This window comes from Macrobrachium rosenbergii, chromosome 55 (assembly GCF_040412425.1).
Source record: "Macrobrachium rosenbergii isolate ZJJX-2024 chromosome 55, ASM4041242v1, whole genome shotgun sequence".
In the NCBI taxonomy this organism is placed as follows: domain Eukaryota; kingdom Metazoa; phylum Arthropoda; class Malacostraca; order Decapoda; family Palaemonidae; genus Macrobrachium; species Macrobrachium rosenbergii.
Window position 1 is genome coordinate 31,155,268 of NC_089795.1, and position 26,044 is coordinate 31,181,311.

At 36.0% G+C, this 26,044-nt stretch overlaps 1 protein-coding gene across 13 annotated transcripts in view; it reads right to left on the bottom strand.

The window, feature by feature from the left end:
• The window catches only part of shaker (Potassium voltage-gated channel protein Shaker), a 650,071-nt gene that overhangs the window by 132,647 nt on the left and 491,380 nt on the right, over nt 1-26,044 (bottom strand). The window contains exon 1 of one of the 13 annotated variants that reach the window (XR_010852300.1): nt 23,926-25,592. The exons of 10 other annotated variants lie outside the window; for them this stretch is intronic. Coding sequence is in view for 2 of the 3 variants with exons in the window: in XM_067099780.1 (XP_066955881.1) it covers nt 23,926-24,080 (155 nt within the window). In the remaining variant the exon portion in view is untranslated. Of the gene's footprint in view, nt 1-23,925; nt 25,593-26,044 lie in introns of those variants that run through there. 2 more of the 13 variants (XM_067099780.1, XM_067099779.1) reach the window with 2 other exon arrangements.

A 26,044-nucleotide genomic window follows, 5' to 3' on the forward strand; every position in this document is an offset into this window, starting at 1 on the left:
ACCAAGCGATGCACAACACTAGTGTGTTTTTAACACGTGTCATTCACAGGGCTGTCCGATATGAGGACCAAGACAATACTAATTACGTCGAAGATAAACTTGCATAAAAAAAGTGATTGCAACAGTTTCCTTTGCACGAGGGTTACTCATTTTCCAGCAAGATTTTGGGTAACGAGATTTTGACCTCGAAATTCTTCACGCAAATGCGTACGCTGATAAAATTAAATAATGACGAATAATGTGTTCTTTCATATTATTGTTACACAAAGTTTTCTTGGCATTCACTTCAATATAAACCCTCATCAAAGATTCAACTGCTTCTTTACAAAGATTATATAAACGATTTTCGTTCAAAAAAAGCAATTCAGTAACTCGGAAAAATATTTTTATTGAAAACATTTTAACACTAAAAATTATTTTCACTTTTTAAACAGATCACCTCCGTTAATGATGAAATAAATGAATGGCTGTACAGAAAGACAAAATAATAACGTCATGGCGTCAAGTTTGTGACCGCAACAGCATGACCTTTCACACTTCAATGACCTTTTCACGTACGAAAGCTTTTGCGCAATACGACTATAACGCGAGAGAGAGAGAGAGAGAGAGAGAGAGAGAGAGAGAGAGAGAGAGAGAGAGAGAGAGCAGAAATGACATTATAAAAAAGTTGATATGCTTTTAATGGAGAGGATTAGTGTAGAAAAGTGACTGTAATGATTTGCTATGGAATAAATACATCACCATGGTTGATCCTGAACAGCTTCGTAACCTGTTGAGAGGTACTCGCTTTCAAACAAAAAAGAATTTCAATCTCATTCTTTTCTCTGCAAGTCATCGGCAGGAAAAATGTCATTCTTTTCTATTTTCTATGAACAATCAGATCTCTCTCTCTCTCTCTCTCTCTCTCTCTCTCTCTCTCTCCATTTGACCATGTCACCGCCCGCTCTGCAGTAGTGAGATATTCCTTGTTTCGTATTTTCGTCAAATGAGTGACACTGGTAAAAGTAACTTCATGAAAGATCAGTGTTTGTGGAGCCGTATAGCAGAAAGGCAATTCAAACAAATACAAAAATGCAGTTATCAAAGCAAATTTGAATTATTTCAAGTGGTCATCACAACGAGAGAAGATTCGAAATACATATGTCTAATATCCGCCTAAAAGTGCTAATATCTTTATACAATATTACTACTTTGTAAAATGTATTTACATTTTGACATATGGAAAAACCCCTTTAAGCGTTCATATTTGTACATATCTTGATAATTAGTCCCAGCATCTGAAATACGTGGATGACAGTATTGCCCATTTGTCACTTTCACATATACTGCATGTCTGGGAAATCGCAAAACGATTCCATGCAGAAAAAGAAATTGACACATTTGATGCGAAAGAAAGGAACACTGAACACGTAGTATTTTCAAGGAGGCACATAATAGCTTCTAGACAAGTTTCTTCCTCATTTATGTCGTGAACCACGAAGAACTGTCTTCTCTTTAGTATGCCAAGAATGCACCGATAGCTACAGCATCTTTCTTTGAACTATTACCTCCTTCTTTTCTCTTCGGTGGTTACAATGAACATTTTATGAGCCATCACTTTTTGACGAACTGACGGTATAATAAATCACGCATTTTCTTATAGTTGCTTGATACCTAATAGCAGAGTGATGCATCTCCCGGAAAAAAAGCATAAGGAATGTAGTTCTACAATAATACCCTTATAGTTTCGGTGTACTCTACCCGGGGACATTAACAACTGACAGTTGTTTTCCATCTATTTATCATGCCAGCAACTTGTGCCGCATCAGCTCTTCCAGTTTTCAAATGGCGAAGAATTCATTCTTCGACACATTTTCTAAGAAGCGATGTCTCGTCGTAATAAATTTTTCCTCATCTCTCTCTCTCTTCATTTTCTATGGATACTGATGTAACGTAATTGGTTTATGGGAACTCACTTAGGCAGCTGATTGCAGATGATAAATGAGAGAGAGAGAGAGAGAGAGAGAGAGAGAGAGAGAGAGAGAGAGAGAGAGAGAGAGAGAGAGAGAGAGCTAGCTAGCTAACATACGCATGATAAAACGAGCATGCCACAAATATATACAGTGATGTACTATGTGTGTCTTATTAGTTCCCAATTAGAAATTACGATAATCGCTAATATTCTGTGGATATATTTTTTTTAAGCAAATGTCCAGATTGGTTGTTTATTGTTTATACTATTTACACAACCCAAGAACTACCTCTCTCGCAAGCTGATGAAAGGAAGAGGGAGGGAGGGAGGGGGGAGGGGGTTGCGGTATGTGCCTCCTGAAATCACAGTTGGCGGGAGTCAACTCCTTACAGTAAAAGCTTAGACTTGCGAATATCCTGTAGGTCCACGAAAACACTCAAGTAAGTCCACGCACAATTGCGGAAACCTGCCCCAAAGGTTATAGTAGACTTTCCCAGCTGGTTTATGAATATGGGCGAAAAAGGATATACTCGACGAGGCGCCAATCATAAATACGATTATTTGTAAAGGAAACCAAATTTCGACCAATTTTGGGCTCGAACACAAGGCCGCAGTAGGTTACAATTACCCTAAAATGCGAATAATCTGATGTAAAAAATAAAACAAAAGACCAAAAGTACGTAGCATTAATGCCACTACAGCTGTCGATATAGGAAACCTTACCAACGATACCAGGTTTTCAGGCGGCATTAGTTGTTTTACTTTTTAAGTGCAGCAAACTATGGGCTTCTTATTGAAAACAACACAAAAAATCTAGAAACCTTCATAACTGTGAAGTACAGTCGTATAAGTACTTTGAACCATAGAGTGAGAGCATCGCAAGATCGTCTAATCAATGAAGTCTTACTGTTACCAGAATTCAGCATATCTCCAAATGGTTACACTTGCTCATCCATTCCGAATCCGTATTTAAGCAAGTAGGTACTTCATTTTGCTTTAGGAGGAAAGGAATAACTGTAACAAGAGTTGAATTATCTATAAATTGCGTTACTATAATTTCTCTTAATACCATGGCTAATAATCATGTCACAAGTAAATTCCAAAAACCACGACGCATCCAAAACACTACCTTGTGGAACACCAGTCATGATTGGATCTTGTGCCATCAACAAAAAAAGACTGAGGTCAGGTACCAAGACCCAAAACTTGAGTTTAAGTTGCAGTATTTGGGTGCATCAAAAGCAGCACTAAAATCAATTTGGAAAAGTCCGGACTTTTTTCCATGTTGGAAATAACTACTTATATCTATGAAGGGCATCACAAGTACCTCATCGTTTCCGTAATCGCACTGGCTGTCAGAAATTAACTGTCAAGGTTTAAGATACTCTCAAGACGGCTTAAGTTGGCTCTCAAGTCACATCCTTTATCCCTTGAAAGGTCGATACTTGAAATAATGTCCAGTATATTCAAGTTACGAGTTTTTTGTACCGTATGTGCTGACTTTCTCGTTTACAGTGTCAAATATTCGATTGCATATTAGAATTTACCGTTAAGAGTGTACACAGATCAATACCGTCTTCCATTATGAAACTATTTTTCACGGAAGTACTTCGTTTGTAGACAATTAGTCATTCTTTTCTTCAATAATGAAAGTTACTCTTAGCAAAAGGCTTTGAAGTAAGTGGGAGAGTGTACATAAGTAGGTTACACAGGCAGAAAGAGTACAAACGTGATATGTACAAAGTAAAAATGCCCAGTGGGAAGAAATAATAAATAAAGTTGATAAAGTGATCTATGTGAAGTTCAGACTAATTATATTTCAGTCTATAAAGAATAATATTTTGCTGCGATAAATTACGAACCTGTACTAGGCACATAATATCAAATATGATGAGATAAAGCAATGCCTTACGGAACTCAAGACCTTTCGGAAATATTTGCAAGTGTTTAGAGGCTCTCTCCTCACTGTATCATCACTGAAATATGATTAACACGATGATATTGTCTCATGGAAAACGTGACTGAGTGATTAAGTCAAATACGAAGGATTTTCTCATTAGAGTGCAGGCCGTGATTTGCCCCCAATGTGGGTAACTACCTGACTGCATAAAAGTGCACGTTGTTTAGGGGGTTTCCAGTATGCAATTTGCTTGCATGCACGGGGAGCTACACTCGTGCGTGTACGTGCCACGGGTTTCGTAATGGATGTTTAGGCCGTTATAGTAATTACACATTGGTGGAAGAGGTAAAGGCATGTTAGACATCGGCTGCATATCAGGCGATGCTCTTCCAAGGAGAGTTTGACGCATAAGCCAAAGCCGACGTTATTACTTGCTAAGGCTTTTGTTGGAAATCATTACTATGACGTCGTCAGGAAATGAAGCTCAGGCCAGTCTCACGGGAAGCCGTCCTCGACGGCACTGCAATTCCACTTGGGTTTTACGCTTTCTGTTTCGCTTGCTGGAAATATAAGTACTAAGAAGTTCATGTTACAGATGCACAGTAATATCGTCATTGAAAATGTATGAATTCCACTTTACTTAAATTGAATATCTTCATAAGCTACGGGGTAACCAGCAGGAATCACGATAATTAACATCACCGTAGATTATCTTTTTTACTTATTTCCTTCAACGTGAACAAGTCCTTCATTATTTCACTCCAGCTAAAAGTGATACATCTAAAACTGTATTCTGAAAACGTGTCCTTATCTAACAACCGGTACAAACTTTTCTACGATATAACACTAGAGTCAAAGTGAGCTAGAAAGCTGACTTGCGGGAGCTTTTTTAACAAAAAAGTGTCAAGTAAAATCTCACATGAAAGAATAATTAATCAAATGCATCTTAATAAGACGAAAGCCCCAATAAACTAAATTATTTAAAATTTTGAGCATACCAACTTCTGTGCAAACTGACAGCAGTTTAGACAACAGAGTGACAAACTTGAATGACAAAGAGATGGACTCTACCTCAAGCGACGAAGAAATGTACATTTACGACTGACATTCTCTCTCTCTCTCTCTCTTTTTACAATATATATATATATATATATATATATATATATATATATATATATATATATATATATATATATATATAGATATATAGATCGCCAGATAGATAGGTAGATAGACAAATGGTGCCATTTCATATATGTAACAAAGATGTAATTTGCCACTTGCTTCTCACTAAAGTTTTTCGAAGTGAGCTATGAGTACGGATATCTCTCTCTCTCTCTCTCTCTCTCTCTCTTCCTCCATATATATACTGTATATATAATACATATATTTATTTATACATACATATCCACACTTACGCACACACACACACATATATATATAATATGTCTGTATGTATGTATGCATTCGTTTAAATATTCGATTTAAAATAGGCGGTACATAAAAGCGTCTCACGAGGACAAGGCTCAATCCAAGGGACGTTATATACCACCCAAAAGCTAAGACAAAGGTACCTTTATTCCGCTTACTTATAAAGAAGCAAGTGGTGAGACTGAACAGAGGCAATCGTCCACCAAGTTCAATATCCAAGGACTGTCGTTGGTATACAGAAGAAAAAGTATATGATGACACACCAAGTCCTTTAGAGCTGAGGTTCCTATTCACAGTACACCAAACTCATCTAACTACCATGTACTGTATCTAATTCTCTTCTTCGGGCAGCAAGTAGATGCATCATGTGATCAAACAGAGCATGATTAAAGCCTTAAGTCTCGCCCGTTGAGACGAACGTACTAGCCGCTGGACCACATGGCGCTTTCCTCTTAAATCTTTTGCGGATTACTGCATTCGACAATGCCTGCTACAGCAAAGCACTTCTTCAAAGAATTTGGCTAACTTCACTACATTTCTTGGTAGCAGATGCGGAGAGCTTTTAGCAAGAATTCACTGCTTAGGTCAACAGGTTAATTTAGGTCTCTTACTAGAGAAGCGTCAGGCAATGTTATATATATAATATATATATATATATATATATATATATATATATATATATATATATATATATATATATATATATATATATATATATATATATATATATATATATATATATATATATATATATATATATATATATATTACGTGTGTGTGTCTTTTAATCATGCGTATTTGTCCCAACAGCATGAATTGATCATGAGATTCATTAACTAATACTTTCAATAAAATTATTTTCCTATTAAACCTTCGAAAAGTTATCAGATCATATACTGATAAAAAATCCACAAAGTAGTATACGTATAAAATGACCCCTGGAACTTCCGAACTTCAAAACAGAGAAATATTGACTCGATAACAAGAACTATTCATAAATATAAACCAAGTTTGTCTTCGCAGACAAATTCGCAGTTGGTTTTCCCCCAGAGAATGGCGGAATCCCACCCAGAAAGCACAGCTACAAGAACCGTAGTAGGTAAGGTGTGAGGGATCACTGAAACGGAACAATTCACACATCCATCACAATCGTCTGTAAGAGACTGGCCTCATCAGGGAAGCCACTGACTGACACTCCATAAACTAAAGATTCTGAATAAAGCTCCTGACAAGCTTTATCTATTAGCTAAAGATCCTGAATAAAGCTTCTGACAGGATTTACCCTCTCAAAAGAAAATAAAACACAGGCTTAATACAGACATACTTCACACTAAGCTACTCACACTGTAGCTTTATACATACGTCAAGCATTTTTGTTGTCGCTTTGTTTTCATTTGTATTTAATTACCAGACTGTAAAACTAGCTTATGTTTTTTTTGGGTCATTATAATATAAACAAGCAAAAAATGCGTCGAAGTTTCTTCGGCACAATCGAGTTTTCTGCACAGCGTATAATCAAGGCCACCGAAAATATATCTATCTTTTGGTGGTCTCGGTATAATGCAGTATGAGCCGCGGTCCATAAAACTCAGCCAGCCGTGGTGGCCTGTGTTGTTCCGTTGCCAGAAGCACGATTATGGCTAACTTTAACTCTAAATAAAATAAAAACTACTGAGGCTAGGGGCTGCAATTTGCTATGTTTGATGATTGGAGGGTGGATGATCAACATGTGTTGCCCTCTAGCCTCATTAGTCTTTAAGATCTGAGGGCGGACAGAAAAGTGCGGACAGAAAAAAGTGCGGACGGACAGACAAAGCCGGCACAAGAGTTTTCTTATCAGGAAACTAAAAATCAAAGCCTGCTTACTGTAGCAAAGAAATGAAAATGTCAATTACCTTAAGTTTCATTTCGTCTCGGGCAAAGTTATGAATTGCAGACGAAAAATATGATCAGCATCATAAATTTATGGACAGTGTGTAAAAAACAAAAAAGAAAAGGACGAAGACAAGCATGCAAAAGTAGGAGGAACTTTAAAAAATGCCAAATTTAAATCCACGATTATCTTAATTGGGGTCTCAAAAAATTTTCAAATAATCAGAGAGTTATGGGCAAAGAAACAACTAAGCAAATTTCTGCTAAAATTATTTCACATGACAAACTGCTATTTATCACAGATACTTAAGCGGAAAATACCAGTCTGATTTGTATTCCCTGATTTCAACACTCCTTTGCAACACATCATCAAATGGTTTAATTCCCCACACAAGAAACTCGAAATTTACCGGAAACTTCAGTCACGGCTTACCTAAAAGCATCTATGTTCATATTGAAGTGCTAACAGAAAACAATCTCCTTTTACAGACTTTCGCAAGCCAAATGTGGAATAAGCACAGCACCCGAAATAAGGTACCAAATGCGTTTCTGAAGTCTTGCAAAAGTTTTAGCTTCGAAAAGATGCTCTCTCTCAAATACTCTAAACATAACTCAAAATTTTTCCATAAATCAAATGGCACATTTTCTTAATGCATTACACAAAAAGGTTGATCTTTCGAATATTTGTAAGGAAAACCAAAGTTCACCACAAAATTCTTGGCACCACAACCTTGAGTGCAGTTTTGAACAAGGGAAATACCTTACAAAGCCTTCGGATACAGTATACGTACAAATTAAGGTAACAGGGTGTGAAATGCTTTTTGCTCTTTCTTCTGGTATAACAAATTGTAAATAAGACAACTAGATAGTGAGTTGGATCAATCGCTATGCAGATGAATATGTAACAACCCAAAATTTGTCTGAAATGAAGAATACACAGCAGGTCCGGAATCTACTGCAAATTCTCATATCTGATAGTTATATTAAAGAAAAACACACTACCGTAAGCTAATGTCAGTTACATAATTCAAGCTTATTTAACAAAGGCACATATGAGCTCAACAGAAACTCCGTAAATTGTTCCTTATCTCCAGGGGATCTATTCCAAACCCTTTCGCTGGTGGATAGATTAATATGATGACGAATACACACACACAAATATATATATATATATATATATATATATATATATATATATATATATATATATATATATATATATATATATATATATATATCAAAAGATAGAAAACTTCAGTATGCAATATATAACTTCCTTAAAAGCTGTTTAAATATACAATACCACATTTATAGAGAAACAAGGTTCTCGCAGATTATATCGTTACTAAATACAAACTTCTAATCCACTGTCTAGAAGATGTGAGATTTTATAACAATTTTGATTGAAATGTATAAGAAATCATAAAAAAAATTAAAGGAAGAAACTTTCAACGTACATTATATAGCCCATCCTAATGTTAACTTCTTTTAACAAAGAATCATAAATTTTTATTTTAAGAATTATATTTATTTAGAAAAAAAAAAGGTGTGGTGAGTCCGTTTTCGTTTAACATTCTACAAATGAGACAGTGAACAGAGCTAAAAACTACTATCCTTCGGCATAACGAAAACTATTTCCGTGGAGAGTCTGAGCATAAGTAATTATCACCAAAGATGTCATTAGGATTCACGTACTATAATATGACATGCTCACTGTAATACAGATCTACAATGCATAAACTGCTTACGTGGAATACTTCAGGATTACTGGATGTAAGCTAACACAATCAAAATATACAAATAAACAAGAAATCAGCGGCCACCTACATACACGAACACACATCCCGAGAGAGAGAGAGAGAGAGAGAGAGAGAGAGAGAGAGAGAGAGTTGAAACATCCCACTTGAACACGTGTATACATATAAAAGAGAGGGAAGACCAACATATTCTGGCAAATTTTGGAAGAAAAATTCCTAATACGCTACCTCGTGTTATGAAAACATGGAATATATACACAAATATTAGTATTCATATATGTGTTTATATATATATATATATATATATATATATATATATATATATATATATATATATATATATATATATATATATATATATATATATATATATATATATATATATATATATATATATATATATATATATATATATATATATATATATATATATATATATAATGTTTGTCTTACAAATAAAAAAGGAGTTAAAGTATGCAGTTACATTCCGGGTAATTCCTTTTCTATGGCCTTCGTAAAATGACCACTGAGGACATATGCAAAAATATTTAATTTATTTGTGGAGAAGTTTCTAACACATGCACATGGGGTCAATTTCATTACAGGAAAATATGAGATAATAGTCAATTTCTAACAGTTTTAAAAAGAAAACTCAGACATTAAAGTCGGCGGCCAAATTTCGGACAAAACTGCATGACAACTGCCTTTGCAATTAGGGTATGTCAAACACCTAAACTGTGAGCTGATAAACTCAACTAAAAATAAGGAGTGATGCATAAGTCCATACTGTGCCTGATGTTATTTACATGATAACCAACAGGGTTTTAATGTCCATATCTAACCAATAATTTATGCATAACCGAGCTTCGTGGCTCTTTTTCCACTGGACCCCACTCGAAATTTATCCTACCTCCATAAGTTATGATGTAATCTCCGACATGCTTGAAGTTTTTATACTGATAAAATTTACAACCGGTAAAGTTTTATTGCCGGGATGTTAAAAGGTAAAGGAATAGGTATCTCTGACATTTCAAGCGTTATAAGTATATCCATAAAATTCTAATTTTGCTATAGCGCGAGACAATTGACCAGCCGCTCTGGTCAAGAATGAAAATTTGATTTATTTCGCAAAATGCTTTTTTCAGTTTCATTAATATGATAATTAAGGGATGATAGCTGCTCATATACCTGAAAAACAAAGTTTATTTTCACTGCCATGCCATGGTAAATAAATAAGAATCATAAAATTTACCAAAAAAAATAGGTTATAATTAAGATCTAAGGCAGTTAAAAATATTTTATTATATAACTTGGGTGAAAAAAATTTCAGTTTCTTTTCCCCAGTCTCCTGCAAAATTCACAATGGACATGAGATCAACTAATTTCACTAAAAAAATTACTCTCTCTCTCTTAAAAAAAAAAAAATAAAATAAAAATAAAAAAAAGATAAATAACACCGGTATATCGCCCGCCTATTTAATTTGCATGAAATCTTTGACCTCTATAAAGTTAATCATAAGAGTTTTAAAGTAAGTCATGCATAGATATGCAAGAAAATGATTCACTTAGTTGCCCATGTCGCATCAAAATGCTCTTCACTCTCTCTATCAATACACACATACATACATACATACATACACACACACACACACACACACACACACACACACACACATATATATATATATATATATATATATATATATATATATATATATATATATATATATATATATATATGGGTGTGCATCTTACAATAAAAATACAATAAGTGCAAAAACAAAATTTAAATATTTTGAACAGTATAAATCACATCAATCATAGTGTCAACTAGGATGCATCGCGTATTGAGTCCTTGTGGATACAAAAACTATGAGCTTGAGGATGAACTAACTGATATGACAATTAAAATGAATTTGATTTCAGAGATCACGGAAACCGAATATAGTCGGTAGAATCTTTTTGAAGGACTTTCGGAGAAAGGTTAGTTTCACATCCTCAGAGGGTGGAGTGTGACATACTACTCTCCATATACAATCACTTGTCTGTATGGATACAATTTCTTTGCACTTTTTTGTTACCATTCAAGCGAGGGGGGACTGCTTTACCATTCTTCTAAATTCCAGTAATTTTACTTATATTCATATCACACTTTCATTTTCTAACATTTTTGCAAACAGTATACGTGTTTACGCAAACAGCCGCATTCACATACATATTACACTCACAAACACGCATATATATATATATATATATATATATATATATATATATATATATATATATATATATATATATATATATATACCTGAGAGAGAGAGAGAGAGAGAGAGAGAGAGAGAGAGAGAGAGAGAGAATAAAGTATGTGAAACCATATAGTTAAACAGAAAAGGATATCACCAACTAGTTGAGGCAAGGGAATTTGAAGGGAGGCCAAAGATGAAGCTAGGGAATGAGGTAAAGCGCAGAGCCTTTGTTAAAGGGGAAGGTTACCTATATCAGCGGCTGATACCACTCGCACACACACTCTCTCTCTATCTCTCTCTCTCTTACAATACACACGCATACACATATAGCCACAACTGGAGGAGGAACTGGAGGAGATCCATGGCACCACCATGCTAGTTAGTTGTATCAAACGAACACCAGCAGGTGGATGAGGAGCAGTGAGAAAGAAAAAAATCGGATCTGTAGGATACTGGAAGGTGCAGATGATCGCCAAGAGAAAAAAGGAAAGTATAACGAGAACTCGATTGCATGAAAAAACAAAAAGAGTAGCAGAGAGAGAGAGAGAGAGAGAGAGAGAGAGAGAGAGAGAGAGAGAGAGAGAGAGCGGCGTTGGGGTAGAGAGAATGGAGTAAAAAGAATAGCATCAAGGCAAAATGTACGAAGATGAGACTAAAAAGCATCGGATTTAATACAGGAGAAGAGAAAAGAGTAAACGAGAATGGGAAAGTAGAAAGGAGACTTAGCTGAAGGGAAAATAAATGGCTGTGAAGGATAACGTGCAAAGAGGACTCCCGAAGAGAGTAATGGCGGTGACGATACCAGCAGAGTCGCGCTCTAAAGAAAGAAGAGAGAGAGAGAGAGAGAGAGAGAGAGAGAGAGAGAGAGAGAGAGAGAGAGAGAGAGAGAGAGAGAGAACATTAAAGTTGCGGCACTCGAATGAACATGACGGAATCACAGATGTGTTAAAAATCAGTCAATGAAAAGACAGAAAAATGATAAAAACTCTCTTAAGAGGAATGGGACGTGAGAGCTAAACAAATATATGAAGTAAAATCCTAATTAAAATTGATTGTATCAACGAATGAATCATGACCTGAGATGACCCCTTTCAAACAAGCAAAGGTTAGGAGGTCAGAATTATACCATAAGGTTAAGGGTAGATTGTGCTCATATTTAGGGAGAAAATAATAAATTTTGCTTTCTGAGGCTGCATTAATTTCTTTTTTATTCCAACAAATCAGGAACACCCAAATTCCTACTGTTTTCATTCAAATCAACATTCTGATTCATTATTAGAGGCCCTGCTGTCTGGCTGCATAGTTTTTTTTTTTTAGCGTTAGTTCATGGTTTTCTTGAATAACTTGTTCTTCTTTGTCAGAACTATTTTTGGATATATATTTTTTTAATATTCACCGACCATCTCTTCGGCTGACAAAATCAATCTTTTTTTGTTCCTAGGGCATCTTACTGCATGCAAAACAATTCAAGTAGGAATCTAAACGCATAACCAAATATGGCCTTAAAACAGATGGAATTTAAGATCTTATGTGCTAGAATCAATTATCAACCAATTTATTAATTACCTGGAAGCCTCACCTGCTGTTCCAGATCTGCCAAGTCGACATAAGAAATCACTGACATGCTTGCCGCTTTCTCTGTACGCATTAAATTTTCATGGTATTAAAGCTGGTACAATAATTTAAAATCTAATTTTTCCGTTTAAGATAAGATTGAATATCAATACAGTTGTAAATGATGAACATCAGGAGCAAAGTATTATTTACTAACGAATCTCAACATGTGTCTGGCAATCAATGCTGTAATCGGATGCTATGAATTCTTTCAATATATCACTATGAATGCAACAGTCAAGATAACAACAATAATTACGCATGTCGTTTGAAAACACTTTTAAGATGAACAGACATTTGGAAGAGGGTATTCCACTTATTCAAGACACAGTTTGTTTAAAGAATGATTTTCTTTAAAACATTGTTATGCATCAATGTGACAGTCGCATCGCAGTAGCAATTTTAATGACTGTATTAACTAACTCATCAAACGAGTCTTCGTTAATCCTAAAATGTGCAAAAGGATGATGAAATCGAAGCTGTTACAAAATGCGATAAATCTCTTAGGTGCAAGAGAGAGAGAGAGAGAGAGAGAGAGAGAGAGAGAGAGAGAGAGAGAGAGAATGCTCTTCGGTTCCTGAGAGTTCGGATAACATACCCCATCGTCTTTAGGATCAAAAGATTCCCATCCTTTTCATAACCTTCCAAAATACACGTACTCAATGCACGCGCCCACACACAGACATAAGCACACACACAAAATGTCACTATTCATGGAAGCACTATTCATAAAGAGATGAGACAATACGTAATTTTCTTTTTCGGAACTACGAGGAATGTGCACAGTCCTCCCGCCCCTCAAGAAACAAAATTGTCAGTATTGAGAATATATCAGGCCATGATTCCTATATCTCAATCGTTGATCAATTTTTAATCACACAGTAAGTATATGGCTTTGTGTGTGTGTGTACACACACAGAGAGAGAGAGAGAGAGAGAGAGAGCGGCTATAGTGAAGTATGGTTGTGATTCAAAGCCTCTGCAACATCTGCCCATTCCCCCTACCCGTATCCCTTTCCCTTGGCCTTCCTTCCTTCCTAGGCCTGCTGAGTCTCTTCCAAGTACATTCACTACTCTTGTCTCTGCGGCGGCTCTCTTTCCCCGGTGTCGTCTTCATCCACCCTTCGGCCGTTCTCTGAAACGATTGCTCTTTTATCCCTTGGTCAGTGCAATGTTTGCTCTGACGGTGTCCTTTGATTATTTTTTGCCTCCTCTCTTTGGAAATCGAAGGAAGAAAAAGATAAAGAGAAGAAGAGAACAGAGGGAGGTGAGGTGGGCACGTTTATCTTTCTACCAAGCACACATACTATGTGTGTGTATATATATATATAATATATATATATATATATATATATATATATATATATATATATATATATATATACCATATACTCATATATATATGTGTGTGTGTGTGTGTGTGTGTGTGTGTGTGTGTGTATGTTTTTGTGTGTGGGTGTGCGTGTTATGGAAATACTGTAGGTTGCAGATTACACACGTTAAAGGAAGTGAAATTACAGGAATAAAAACCTAGGACAGAGGTGATGGTCTAAAGAAACACTTAGGACACGGAAACACAGAACGATTGAAGGCCAGTGGAAAAAAATAAAAGCGTTTTAAAACTCTAAAAACAAAAGAAGCCATACACAGTACGTTTTACAAGGGTAGGGGTCTACGTTTTACAGCTTGTTTTTAAATTGAATTTCTAAGGATAAAAAATTTGCCTATAATCAAGAAACAATACATTGATGTTTCAAAGAAACAAGTAAAAAATGTGTACAGCGTATAATGCTGTATGAAACTCTCAGTCACGGCCCATGAAACTCTCAGCCACGGACCGGTGGTGGCCTGTGTTGCTGGCACCTATAGCGGTGCCAGACGCACGATCATGACTAAATTTAACCTTAAATAAAATAAAACTACTGAGGCTAGAGGGCTGCAATTTGGTATGTTTGTTAAGGTCTGAGGGCGGACAGAAAAAGTGCGGACGAACAGACAAATAGCCACTTCAATACTTTTCTTTTACAGAAAACTAAAAACTTACATCTGTCCAGCAGAAACATTAAAATAACGAAAAAAAAGAGGGAAAAATGCCCCTTACGGTCATCTCTGTTCAGCAAGAGATAAGATCCTAGTTTGAATAATTACAATAAAAAAATAAAATCACTTAACATCTATAGAACATTACGTAGGTAACGTACATTCTTTACAGAAGTATTTCTGAAGTGGCGTTACAGTATCTAGTAACATTTGCTTACTTCTAACTTATATTTACATGAAAAGATTTTACTAATGTACCGTGGAAAACGATTACCAAAAGTAAATTTTTTTTTTCGTCACAGCTGTCTATGCAAAGCCCTACCCAAATCCGACATAATTTGAAGGCATTTTTGAATTTAGATGTTGACATAATTCTCGCTACCCGCCCTCCCTCTACCACTCAAAAAAAGTAAAAAACAAACTTGCTAATGAAAACACTTAGCATGCGAGAAATATTATTCGGTAAAATTTCAGGGATTTTGGCATAACTGACAGCGACTACAAACGAATCTGAAGTAAAAATGACGATTTTGCATTTAATGCATAAAGCAGATTATTTTTCTGTTATTTAATTATTCATGAACCGCTTTACTCAACATAAAGGACTCATGTAGGTCTTAGTGAATAGGCATGGCCAGCCTCTCAAAAACATAAACAACAAATTAACAGACTCGAACAATTATCCCATAGACGTAAAATCTACATAAGATGCAGACAATTATACAGAAGGAAAATAGTAATTTCCCGTAAAACTGAATGCTGGTGACCATGGGTAAAAAAGATTCTATGATTTAGAAAAAATCTTTTACAAAAGCCCTCCAAACAGAAAAACGATTGGAAAGACATTTAAATCAGTAATAATACCAAATTTACCAGACAACTGTACTCATCACTGCGTATCTAACCTATATAAAAAATCCTTGAATTAATTTATTTTTTCATCAAAACAACAACAGGTAACAATAATAACAATACAGAAAATGAAAAATCGCAGGAATGTACATTAAAAATACAAAAGAAAAGAAGAAAAACATTAACCAACCCAGCAAAGGATGTATATCGGATATTCTTTGCTACTGATTAAATAATCGAAAATTAGACTGGATATCAAAACCAGGACGGTCGTTATTACTCAGGGCTAAATCAGAGGAAAAAAAGCTGTGACATGTATGGAATCATACCTAAAATCTAATCAGCACAATAGCTATAAAACTAAGAAAAATGGGAATTCAAACTGCAATTATGGATTTATCTTCTATATTTCCTTATATTACATTGATTCCATCGAACTGAATTATTGCAAAAATATTGTCCAGACATCACTACTAATAAGGTCTTGTGGTGTGCGTGACGACCCCATGATTTCTTGCTTATAGCATTTATTTACTGTATTTTAATATATATATATATATATATATATATATATATATATATATATATATATATATGTATATAAATATATATGAATAAATAAAAAGTGGACTGATTAAAATCTTACAACATACATCAAATTAGGTTAAACAAGAAATTTAATATATATATATATATATATATATATATATATATATATATATATATATATATATATATATATATATATATATATATATATATATACATATACACACAGTTACATATACTGTATGTATACATACATACATACATACATACATGTCTGAAAAAAATTCTTGTTTCCCCTAATCTGACGAAATTTATAAGATTTTAGAAAGGAACAACTGGTTCTCCCACGCTGTAAGTGAAACTGGATCAATTTAATTCCTGACATTCAAGATACCAATATTATACTAACTTTTCTGCAGCATTCACAATATCCACTTCAAATGGTTTAGTGATATTTTCCCGGGAATAATAAGACAACACCAACAACAAAAAGAACACAAAAAACAACAACAACAACAACAACAATAATAATAATAATAATAATAATAATGATAATAATAATAATAATAATAATAATAATAATAATAATAATCACAAAAGCAAAATTTAAAAACTGAATCATCAACATGCCTCAATACAGAGCATTAGCCTTCATTTTAAGATTTTAATTTATTTTAAATCTAAGGTGCAAAAAATGCAAAGGTGTTTCGGATATAGCTGAATTAAAACATTAAAGGTAATTTTGCAATATAACGAGGGATAAGTCAGAGATATATAGAAGTTTAAAAAATTATCAAGAGAAACAAGTAGTATATATGAAAAAACGAATGTAATGTAGCCACTTTACTTCACCAGGTTCATTTGATATTTTCAAAAGGCTTTTATCTCAAGCCTGTAACAGAAATCTTATCCTGTATGCCCCTCACCAGCATCACAATTTTGATCGCCATTAACTATCACCTCAAATGCAAAAAATTTCAAAAGGGAAAAGATGATAATGCTGCTGATTTACTATGGCAATACCACTAACTTTGGAACTTTTCCTCCGAACATAATTGTCCTCTTATCTTTAAATGCTTATAAATTTTCCCGAAGGCAAGTGCATACCGTTCGGTTATCAATCAAAATAATAATTTTACTTTCAATTCAAGCAATTACTATGCTCTTCGTCCCTACCGCCCCATAAAAGTGATGATAATGATAACTATACGATACAGAAAAGTAATAACAATGATTATTACTTATCTTAATCATAACAATTATCATTATACATAATCATTTTACGACTTAGAGAAGCGGTAGTAACCATTATATGGCGCAAACAAAAGATGTACCGATGATCATTATAAACTTAACACAACAGCCATGTTCCTTACAGCTTGCTAAATCATACCAAAAATCATTCTACATTACGAAATTATGATAACCATCATTCAATACAATTCCATATATTATATGGTATCATTATTTTTCTGGTGAATAAGAACAAGAATGAGAGATCATGAACTATATGAAATGAGACTGAAGAAACTACCTAAAAATCTTAGTTCGTTTGTTTCAAACTTTTCCTTGGTTTGTTAAACATGAATCCGAATCAGTAAATACATGCATATATTTACTAGAATGCCTTCTCTGAATAGAAATTTGTCCTTAAAGCCGACATGAAATGAAACTGTTCACTTATCATTTTACTTTAATTACGATAAGTTAATTGATGTTATGAGAAAAAGAAAAGTAATAATGATTTGCTTAGAATCGTAATTGCTGCCAAATGTAAAGGTCGGTTCCTTAAAGATCTCTAACAAAAAAAAAAAAAAAAAAAAAAAAAAAAAAAAAAAAAAAAAAAAAAAAACACTCTAATTTACGTCTCCTTTCGAATTACGGTATCTTCCGCAAAAGTGGACTGTGCTCACTGGTGAACAAACAGACTCACACACACACAGCCCTACGCATGCGTGCAAGAACCAACACACACAAAAAACATAAATCTCTTTACATACATATCATATCATATATATATATATATATATATATATATATATATATATATATATATATATATATATATATATATATATATATAAATATAAATAGACAGACAGATAGCTAAATACGTGTCTTTGCATGCAAATTTCACCATATTCCGATAACCATAAGGATTTCCTTCTCGTACTGCACATACGGGTAAAGGAAAAGCTAACTTCACATGATTCTAGCAATTTCTCTCACTCCCCCTCCCCTTTCTCTCTCTCTCTCTCTCTCTCTCTCTCTCTCTCTCTCTCTCTCTCTCTCTCTCTCTACGTTGACAATCCGGGCGTTAACAAGCTGGATATATTACCGAGCTAACTAACCTAACTGTATCCCTGGGGATGAGTAACAAGGTCTTCATGGGATGACCGCAGCAGCCCTTTACTGCGATACACTTCCTTTGTGTACTTACCGCAATAAAAAAAAAAAAAGTGTTTATGTGAATGGATTCATTTTCTTTCCCGAGGGTTTTCGTATCCGTTTTAAAGAAGCTGCAGATATGAACATGAAATCAATAGACAAGCAAACTATTTGTTCACCGAGTACGTCTCGTATGTTCATCATTACGAACGTAATCTTAACTGAAGAGAACATCTGCTTTATACGATTTTCAAAGTCGCTGGTGATCAAATCCATTAACAATAAACTGCCAAAGTTGCATATCTACACAGAAAAAATGTAAAAAATATTAGGTTCTTATAAAGATAAATTCACGTTTCACATAGCTGGTCTAATCCATGGGGCATAACGTTTTGCATAACTAGTGTAATTCATGGGGTATTAGGTTCTACATACCTCGTCTAATTCGTGGGGCAGTAATGACGCCAATGAGTAATGAAACATCAAAATTCATATGTAAATATATATCATTACTAATATATTCAAGTGTATCATCAAGAATAATAAATTCGCATGCATAATTCATATTTATGTCTGAATTTCCATGTATGTTTGATTTTTTGTGTATACCACACAGACGCACGCAGAAGGAGGGTTTGGACACTTGTGGTTTTATTATGATTATCGGAGCAATAGTGGATTTCGTTCGACCTATAAAAGGTTGAGCATCAATTTGCAAGCAAATGGACATAAAAACTTGAAACTGTGGAGTATCCTCCCACAACTGAAATAAGAGGCTTCCTAGCTTTGCTTCGTTTCCACATGATTCCGAATAATCACACTCCAACTTTCGAAATACTGATAATGAGTTCTTTCACATTTTTCACCACTACCAAACACTCAAACAGATCATATCATATGATTCTATACGAAAGTGTTAAGTGCTGAGAGAGAGAGAGAGAGAGAGAGAGAGAGAGAGAGAGAGAGAGAGAGAGAGAGAGAGAGAGAGAGAACCTTAGCAACACAATAGAACGGAGGGCAGGCGACCAACCCATGTTGGAACGGCTAGTAAGGGAGTGAAAAGACAGCTAATGACCCCTTGAACTTTGGAGATTTGTTGTCGTTCGTCTGCATAAAATTTAAGAGAAATCAAAGTGGGATTTTGCTCTATTAGTCAAGGACATTTAGGATAAATCAAGTATGAAATAATATCAAAACCGAAACTTTTTTTTTTTCTTAATTTATAAAGGGTGAAATTCGGTAAGCGCAATCTGCCGTTTCATTAAGTTATGCTATATGAGAAAATGTTATATGGTGTGTGTGTGTGAGGAAGTAAATTTCCATGAGTCAGGCGTGTCTATATCTTTTTCAGATTTACACGAATTATAGATGCCAGGGACCAAACAAACACTGGGACCGAAAAATCAAACAAATTGGCGTAATGTCATTTTGAAAAGATTCTCCAAATTCTGCCATTTGCCAGCAATAACAAGGGTACCAACTCTGTATACAGAATTTGCAATGTCATAAAAAATGAGCAACATTCAACTGAGGTAAAAGGTACTATATGCACAGGTGGGAAATCAGAGAGAGAAAAAGTTACAACTCACGAAGAAATGGGTATTTAAGGAATGACCCGTTGAAAGACCAGCCATCAATAAGAGAAAGTAAACCCATTCTCTAATAGGCCTAATGTTAACTTTCATGCTCCAGTATCAATGGATGATACAAGCAAAATAAAAACAATCAAATGAAAAATTAAACCGATCAACATAACCACACATACATAAAAATATAATAAAGAGGCAAGCACAAAGAACGAATATATCAAACAAGAAGTTATATTTATGGTATCCTACAATAATAATATAAGTCGTAATTAAGAAAATATGAGTATATAAATAAACTGTATCGTTTAAACTATATGTTCATGGTTCACACTAGCAATATATAACCTTGCTACAAGGCTATCTGAAAAAGAATACAATGAATCCTTACTTCATACGAGATAAAAACAAAAAAAATCTAAATAAAATGATATAACTTCAACAAGCTAACGAGTGCATACGCACGGACAGACATACACACACACACACACACACACACACACACACACACACACACACACACACATATATATATATATATATATATATATATATATATATATATATTATTTAAATGAAGACATCCTATCCGTCCATTTCCGCCCAGTCTAGTAGCCCCATCTCAAAAGACCTATACCGATGACCGGAAGACTAACCCTAACCCGTATGTGAAAGGTGCATTTTTACAGACAAATATGTAAAAAAACACAGATTAATAAACTTCACGCACAAAAATGTATGCATAACTTTCTATGTGTACGCATTTACATCAAAGCCTTCCCAAAACAACTCTGAAAACGTGAATGACACATCCAAACACAACACTCAAGTGCTCTGGCCGCTTACATAATTTCCCTGGATACTCCATTGTTAGCGTGCTTCAGTATACAATGAATAAAGATGTAAAAGAATGAACACCTACTACCACTCTTCCAATGATCTCCACCTATCAGACACAACGGAACTGGATTTTTTCTCATCTATTTGTTATGGGCTCTGTAAAAGTAAAGCAATCAAACACTGCAATCATAAAGGAACAGAAAATGTTCTATAAATAAATCTCGCAGTTATTTCAGTTCAGAAGGTAAAGCAGTAACACCATTACATGAGATTTATAAATATCAGTGAGTTTTATATATAAAAGTCAACGTATGATACACATATATGCATTCACACCAACCTACACACACTCATATATATATGTATATGTGTATATACCTACATATATATACACATATATACACACACTACACACACACACATATATATATATATATATATATATATATATATATATATATATATATATATATATATACACAGACAATCACCTGTATGTTCCATATATATTCATCAAACAAGCCTGTTTGGAGAGAGATATATTCATCAAACAGAAGAGAGAGTTTTTGAGAGAGAGAGATGTTAGCGCACTATTAAGACAAGTTTAATGCTGAATCTGTCAATATCAACAACCTATCTTATGGTGCAATTCCAAACCTTTCTATTCCGTCTCTGTAACGGAGACCACTACCATTTTATAGAAAGAATCAATTTTTGAAAAACAAATATTTTACCCCGTCTTTATCTTTCAAGGTGTATAATCATCCAGCAGTATATTAGGAAAAATATGAACGTTTCCTAAGTTTCTAAATATTCATAAAACACTTTCTCAAAATCAGTAAAAATATCTACATTCTCCAAGGCCTGACGGAATCAAAATACCGAAAATTTCATGGCACTCACGATCCTGATTCTCATGACCATTCTTAAAAAATGTAAGTGTGTGGATATTTAATACATACATAAAAAGACTATTCTCGTATGTGCAAGCTCAGCACATACGAAAATAATGCAGCCAAAAAAAAGAAAGAAAAAAATTAGAACACTGAAAGAAATCGTAACACGACAGTTTCCCCATTCCAAGTGAACGATGCTACGAGAGTGGACATTTTATATGTTAGCTGTTATGGCGGGGGCGGGGGCGAGGGGAGGTTCAAGAAGTAATTATATTTCGAGTAGTGTAGTACTGATGAATAATCAAAGCACTGTCGGAGGATTGGAACCTACTCCCTATTCCACTATCTGTATCGAAAACCCTACTTGTACCAGAGGTAAACAAATGAGAGAATCAATAAACTTCCTTCCCAATCAGAACAAACACTATTTCTTTGCACGAGAGTCACGTGTGGAGACGAATATGAAAGGATAAAATTTTAAATACAAATCCACTTTTACGGCTACTATAACTATTTCACTGAAAGACATGTGTAATAATGAGACAAGTAATGACACTGACTGTTTTAAAGACTGCAACTTAATAATCATTGCTACAACCACCACCACCGCAGCTACTTCCGCTACAATAAATGATAATTTAAATATATACACCCATTTCCATGCATATTCAGCAACAATAAAAATAAAATTTTCCAATCTATCATCTTTACTGAATATCAGAATCTACAAATTCCCCAAAAATAACTATCAGAATTCCCGTCCTCATAAAATATATCCCTAAAACCTAATTATAAAATTAAAAGTGACAATAAAGGAAATATAGTACATATTTAAGTACATTACGATGTTAACTGCTAAAAGCAGAGATCCAACAAGAATACTCGCTGTATGTGTGTCTGATGTGTGTCTGAGAGAGAGAGAGAGAGAGAGAGAGAGAGAGAGAGAGAGAGAGAGAGAATTTATATTCTATTCTTCTTATATTTGTATTTATTTCAGTCTCGGTTTTCTGCGACTAGAAAGAACGTAGTAATAAGTGTAAAAATGTTAAGCCAAGGAAAATGTTATTACCACAACACAAGAAAACTTCGGAAACGATCAGCAAATAGACACAGATGCAAAGCAAAATTATTTGAACTTTCGAACAATGGATGAATTTCACGTTGGTGTATTTCAAATGACACCAGTCTTAAAGGTGATTGTCAACTGTTATGGGGCATCAATAGCTCGCGCGCGGACGCACATATAAATGCAAATAACGACAGCACGCTGTGGAAATTGACCACGGTAAACAACTGTAAGGAAAAACAGGGCTGAAAACCTACAAAGACACAAGCTGTGACATGCTTCATTCTCTTAAAAAGGTTATGTTTGGTCATATCGAGATCCCAATGTTTATCAAGAAAACGTTGGGCATTTCAAAATCTTAGGTTTTCTATGGCATTGATGTGAGTGTATTTAGGCCATAAGTAATAATCGAAGAGTAATGCAAAACATTTCAGTGATGGATAAAGTCTACTTCTCACTGATAAATTGTGTAGAAGGGACAGTGTGGATCAGAAAGCCGATTTAATCAGGGAGAGAGAGAGAGAGAGAGAGTAAAAACATCATACTTTAATACCGAAGAATGCGAGGGGTTCATGAAAATGGGTTTCCACAGAGTACCGAGGTGAAAGGGTGAGGAGAAAAAAAAATCAAAACCACTTGACGGAGCTCATACGTAGCATGGGGATATATCAGGACTAAAGGGGGGGGTGGGGAAGGGTTCAAGAGAGTCATACGAGAAACCCTGGAAAATATTAAAGTGATGGAGTAGTATGTCTCTTTGTAGTTTCAAGGTAAGGTGCATGACCTATAAATGTACTTTCATTGAGATGTAACTGTTAAATAGAGACAGAGGGAGAGTGAAAGAAAGACACCTGGGAGGAACCTGTCCCTGTGCATCGTCAATAACCGAGAGGAGGATGGCAGCCTGGCAGGCATTGGAGATTCAAGTCCTTCCTTACCCAGAGAGGTGATGGTGGTCAGCCGAGTCGTAGGGCTTGTTGGCTTTCGAATCCTTCTGCTGTCGGGATTGCTGGAGCGATTTGTCGTCTCTTGCTTCGCCGGAGCCCCGGAACAAGAATCGGGGCACGGGGAACGTGAAGAAGGACATGGACATGGCTGCCAGACGCCTGATGATGACGGGTGGGGGCAGCTACAGCAGTAGGTGACCAACGGGGCCCCTCATAACACTCGGATACACACACACATTACCCATTGGGTGTCACTAACCCATTCTTCCTCAGGGTTTGACAACGGATCACTCCTGCTGCTGCTGCTGCTGTCACCAACAAACCTGCTACTCTTCTCCTTAGGCCCTTCCCTCCACCTCACCCCCTCCTTATTCTTCTTCTTATTCTTCCTCTCCTCCTTCTCCTCCTCCTCCTCAACAGCAAGAACAACAACAACACTTCACTCTCACTCACACCCCGATCCACGGTGGGCGGGTTTCAGTGGTGGGTGGCCTTCTCTCTCTTTCTCACTCACTCTCTCTCTCTCTCTCACTCTCTCTCTCTCTCTCTCTCTCTCTCCCCCTCTCTCTCTCTCTTTCTCTTTCCTCCTCTTCTCCTTTCCCCGCCTCTCACGCCCTCACACACACCGGGGCCACCGGCGGCCTCTTGCTGATGCCGGCTCAGCGGTGCACTGATGGGCGTGTGGTGGGCGGAGGAATGTGGGCGCTGTGGACGGGCACAGACAGAGGGCCATGTTGAATAAACCACACTTTGAAAATAATACGCATTTCACTCACCAACACAAATGAGAGAAATGAAAATGAGAGAGACTGAGAGGCGATAGAGAGGAAAGGAGAGAGAGAAAGAGAGGAGAAAACCTCGACTGCTGTGGGATTGGGATGGGTGGGGAGGTCCAGTAGATGGAGGCACTGAGGAGAGAGAGTGCAACTGGCTGTAGTGGTATAGAATAGAGAGAAGGATGTGCAACAGCAGCAGCAGTAACAATAAACACAGCAGAGGCAACAGCAGCAGTAGCAGTAGCAGTAGAGCTACTTGAAGAGCAAGAGAGGAAAAATGGCCTCAGCAGCTGCTGCGATTTTGCCCTCTATTATCATCTCAATACTATTTTCTCTTTGGTGTAACACGATTCCCCTGAGGATGACTCTTTTGCTTTCACCCAATTCCTCTGCTATCATCTATATACCTCAGGACACAATGCACTTCATACATATATGGCTTAAACACAACCGATCGCTGTTATTTTTTCCAAAGGTTGATCATTAAGGACACCTCGAAGCTTAAGACAGGTGGCCACCCTCGCCCTCTCCATCAGGTATGGGCCACCTGAGCCCCGCCCAGCAGCGGTGGTGGCTGTCAGTGGGCGTTTTGGGCTGGCGGTGGGCGGGCAGCACAACAACAACAACAGTCTCACACACACACGCACGCTCGGCACGACGGGCGGACGCGTTGACGGCACCAGCCCGAGTGTCTGCCCCGAACAGCCAGACCCTCGCTACAACCCCCCTCCCCTTCATCATCCCCCCTCCCCCATAACCCGACTCCTCTTCCTCTCCTTCCCTCTCTCCCTCCTCCCTCAGCCAGTGGCAGTCCTCCTAGATTCTCCCTTACCCCTGACCCACCCCAGGCCACGCACACGCACATCAGACCCAAAACTGTACACCCTTTATGTACACATTTGTAGTGTACAACAATTCAGGTGGCTGCCATGCCGAGACTATCTTTAACACATTTGTACAGGAAACAGATGAAGTTCACCTCCACGGAGAGACGGTAGTATCGATGGTGTTGTTTGAGGATTGGCTAACTTATCACAACCAAATATAATCCCTTTAAAATGCGTGGAAACGAGAGAAAGAGAGGATGCCGAAGAGGGGACGGAACAGAACCCAGGCGAAAGTGGAGAAAAATGACAGTACAGCCAGTAAGAATGCCAGAACATTTCTAATTAGAAATTGGATTTCATAAAAAGCAATGTGTACAGTTACACCCAAAACATTAAAAAGCATTGGGACAATTCTACCACAATATTCAACTACGAAGGCTCGATTTCTTAATAACTTGAAGATCGCTACGAATCTTCACTGGAGATTTTAAGTTCATATTAACCTAG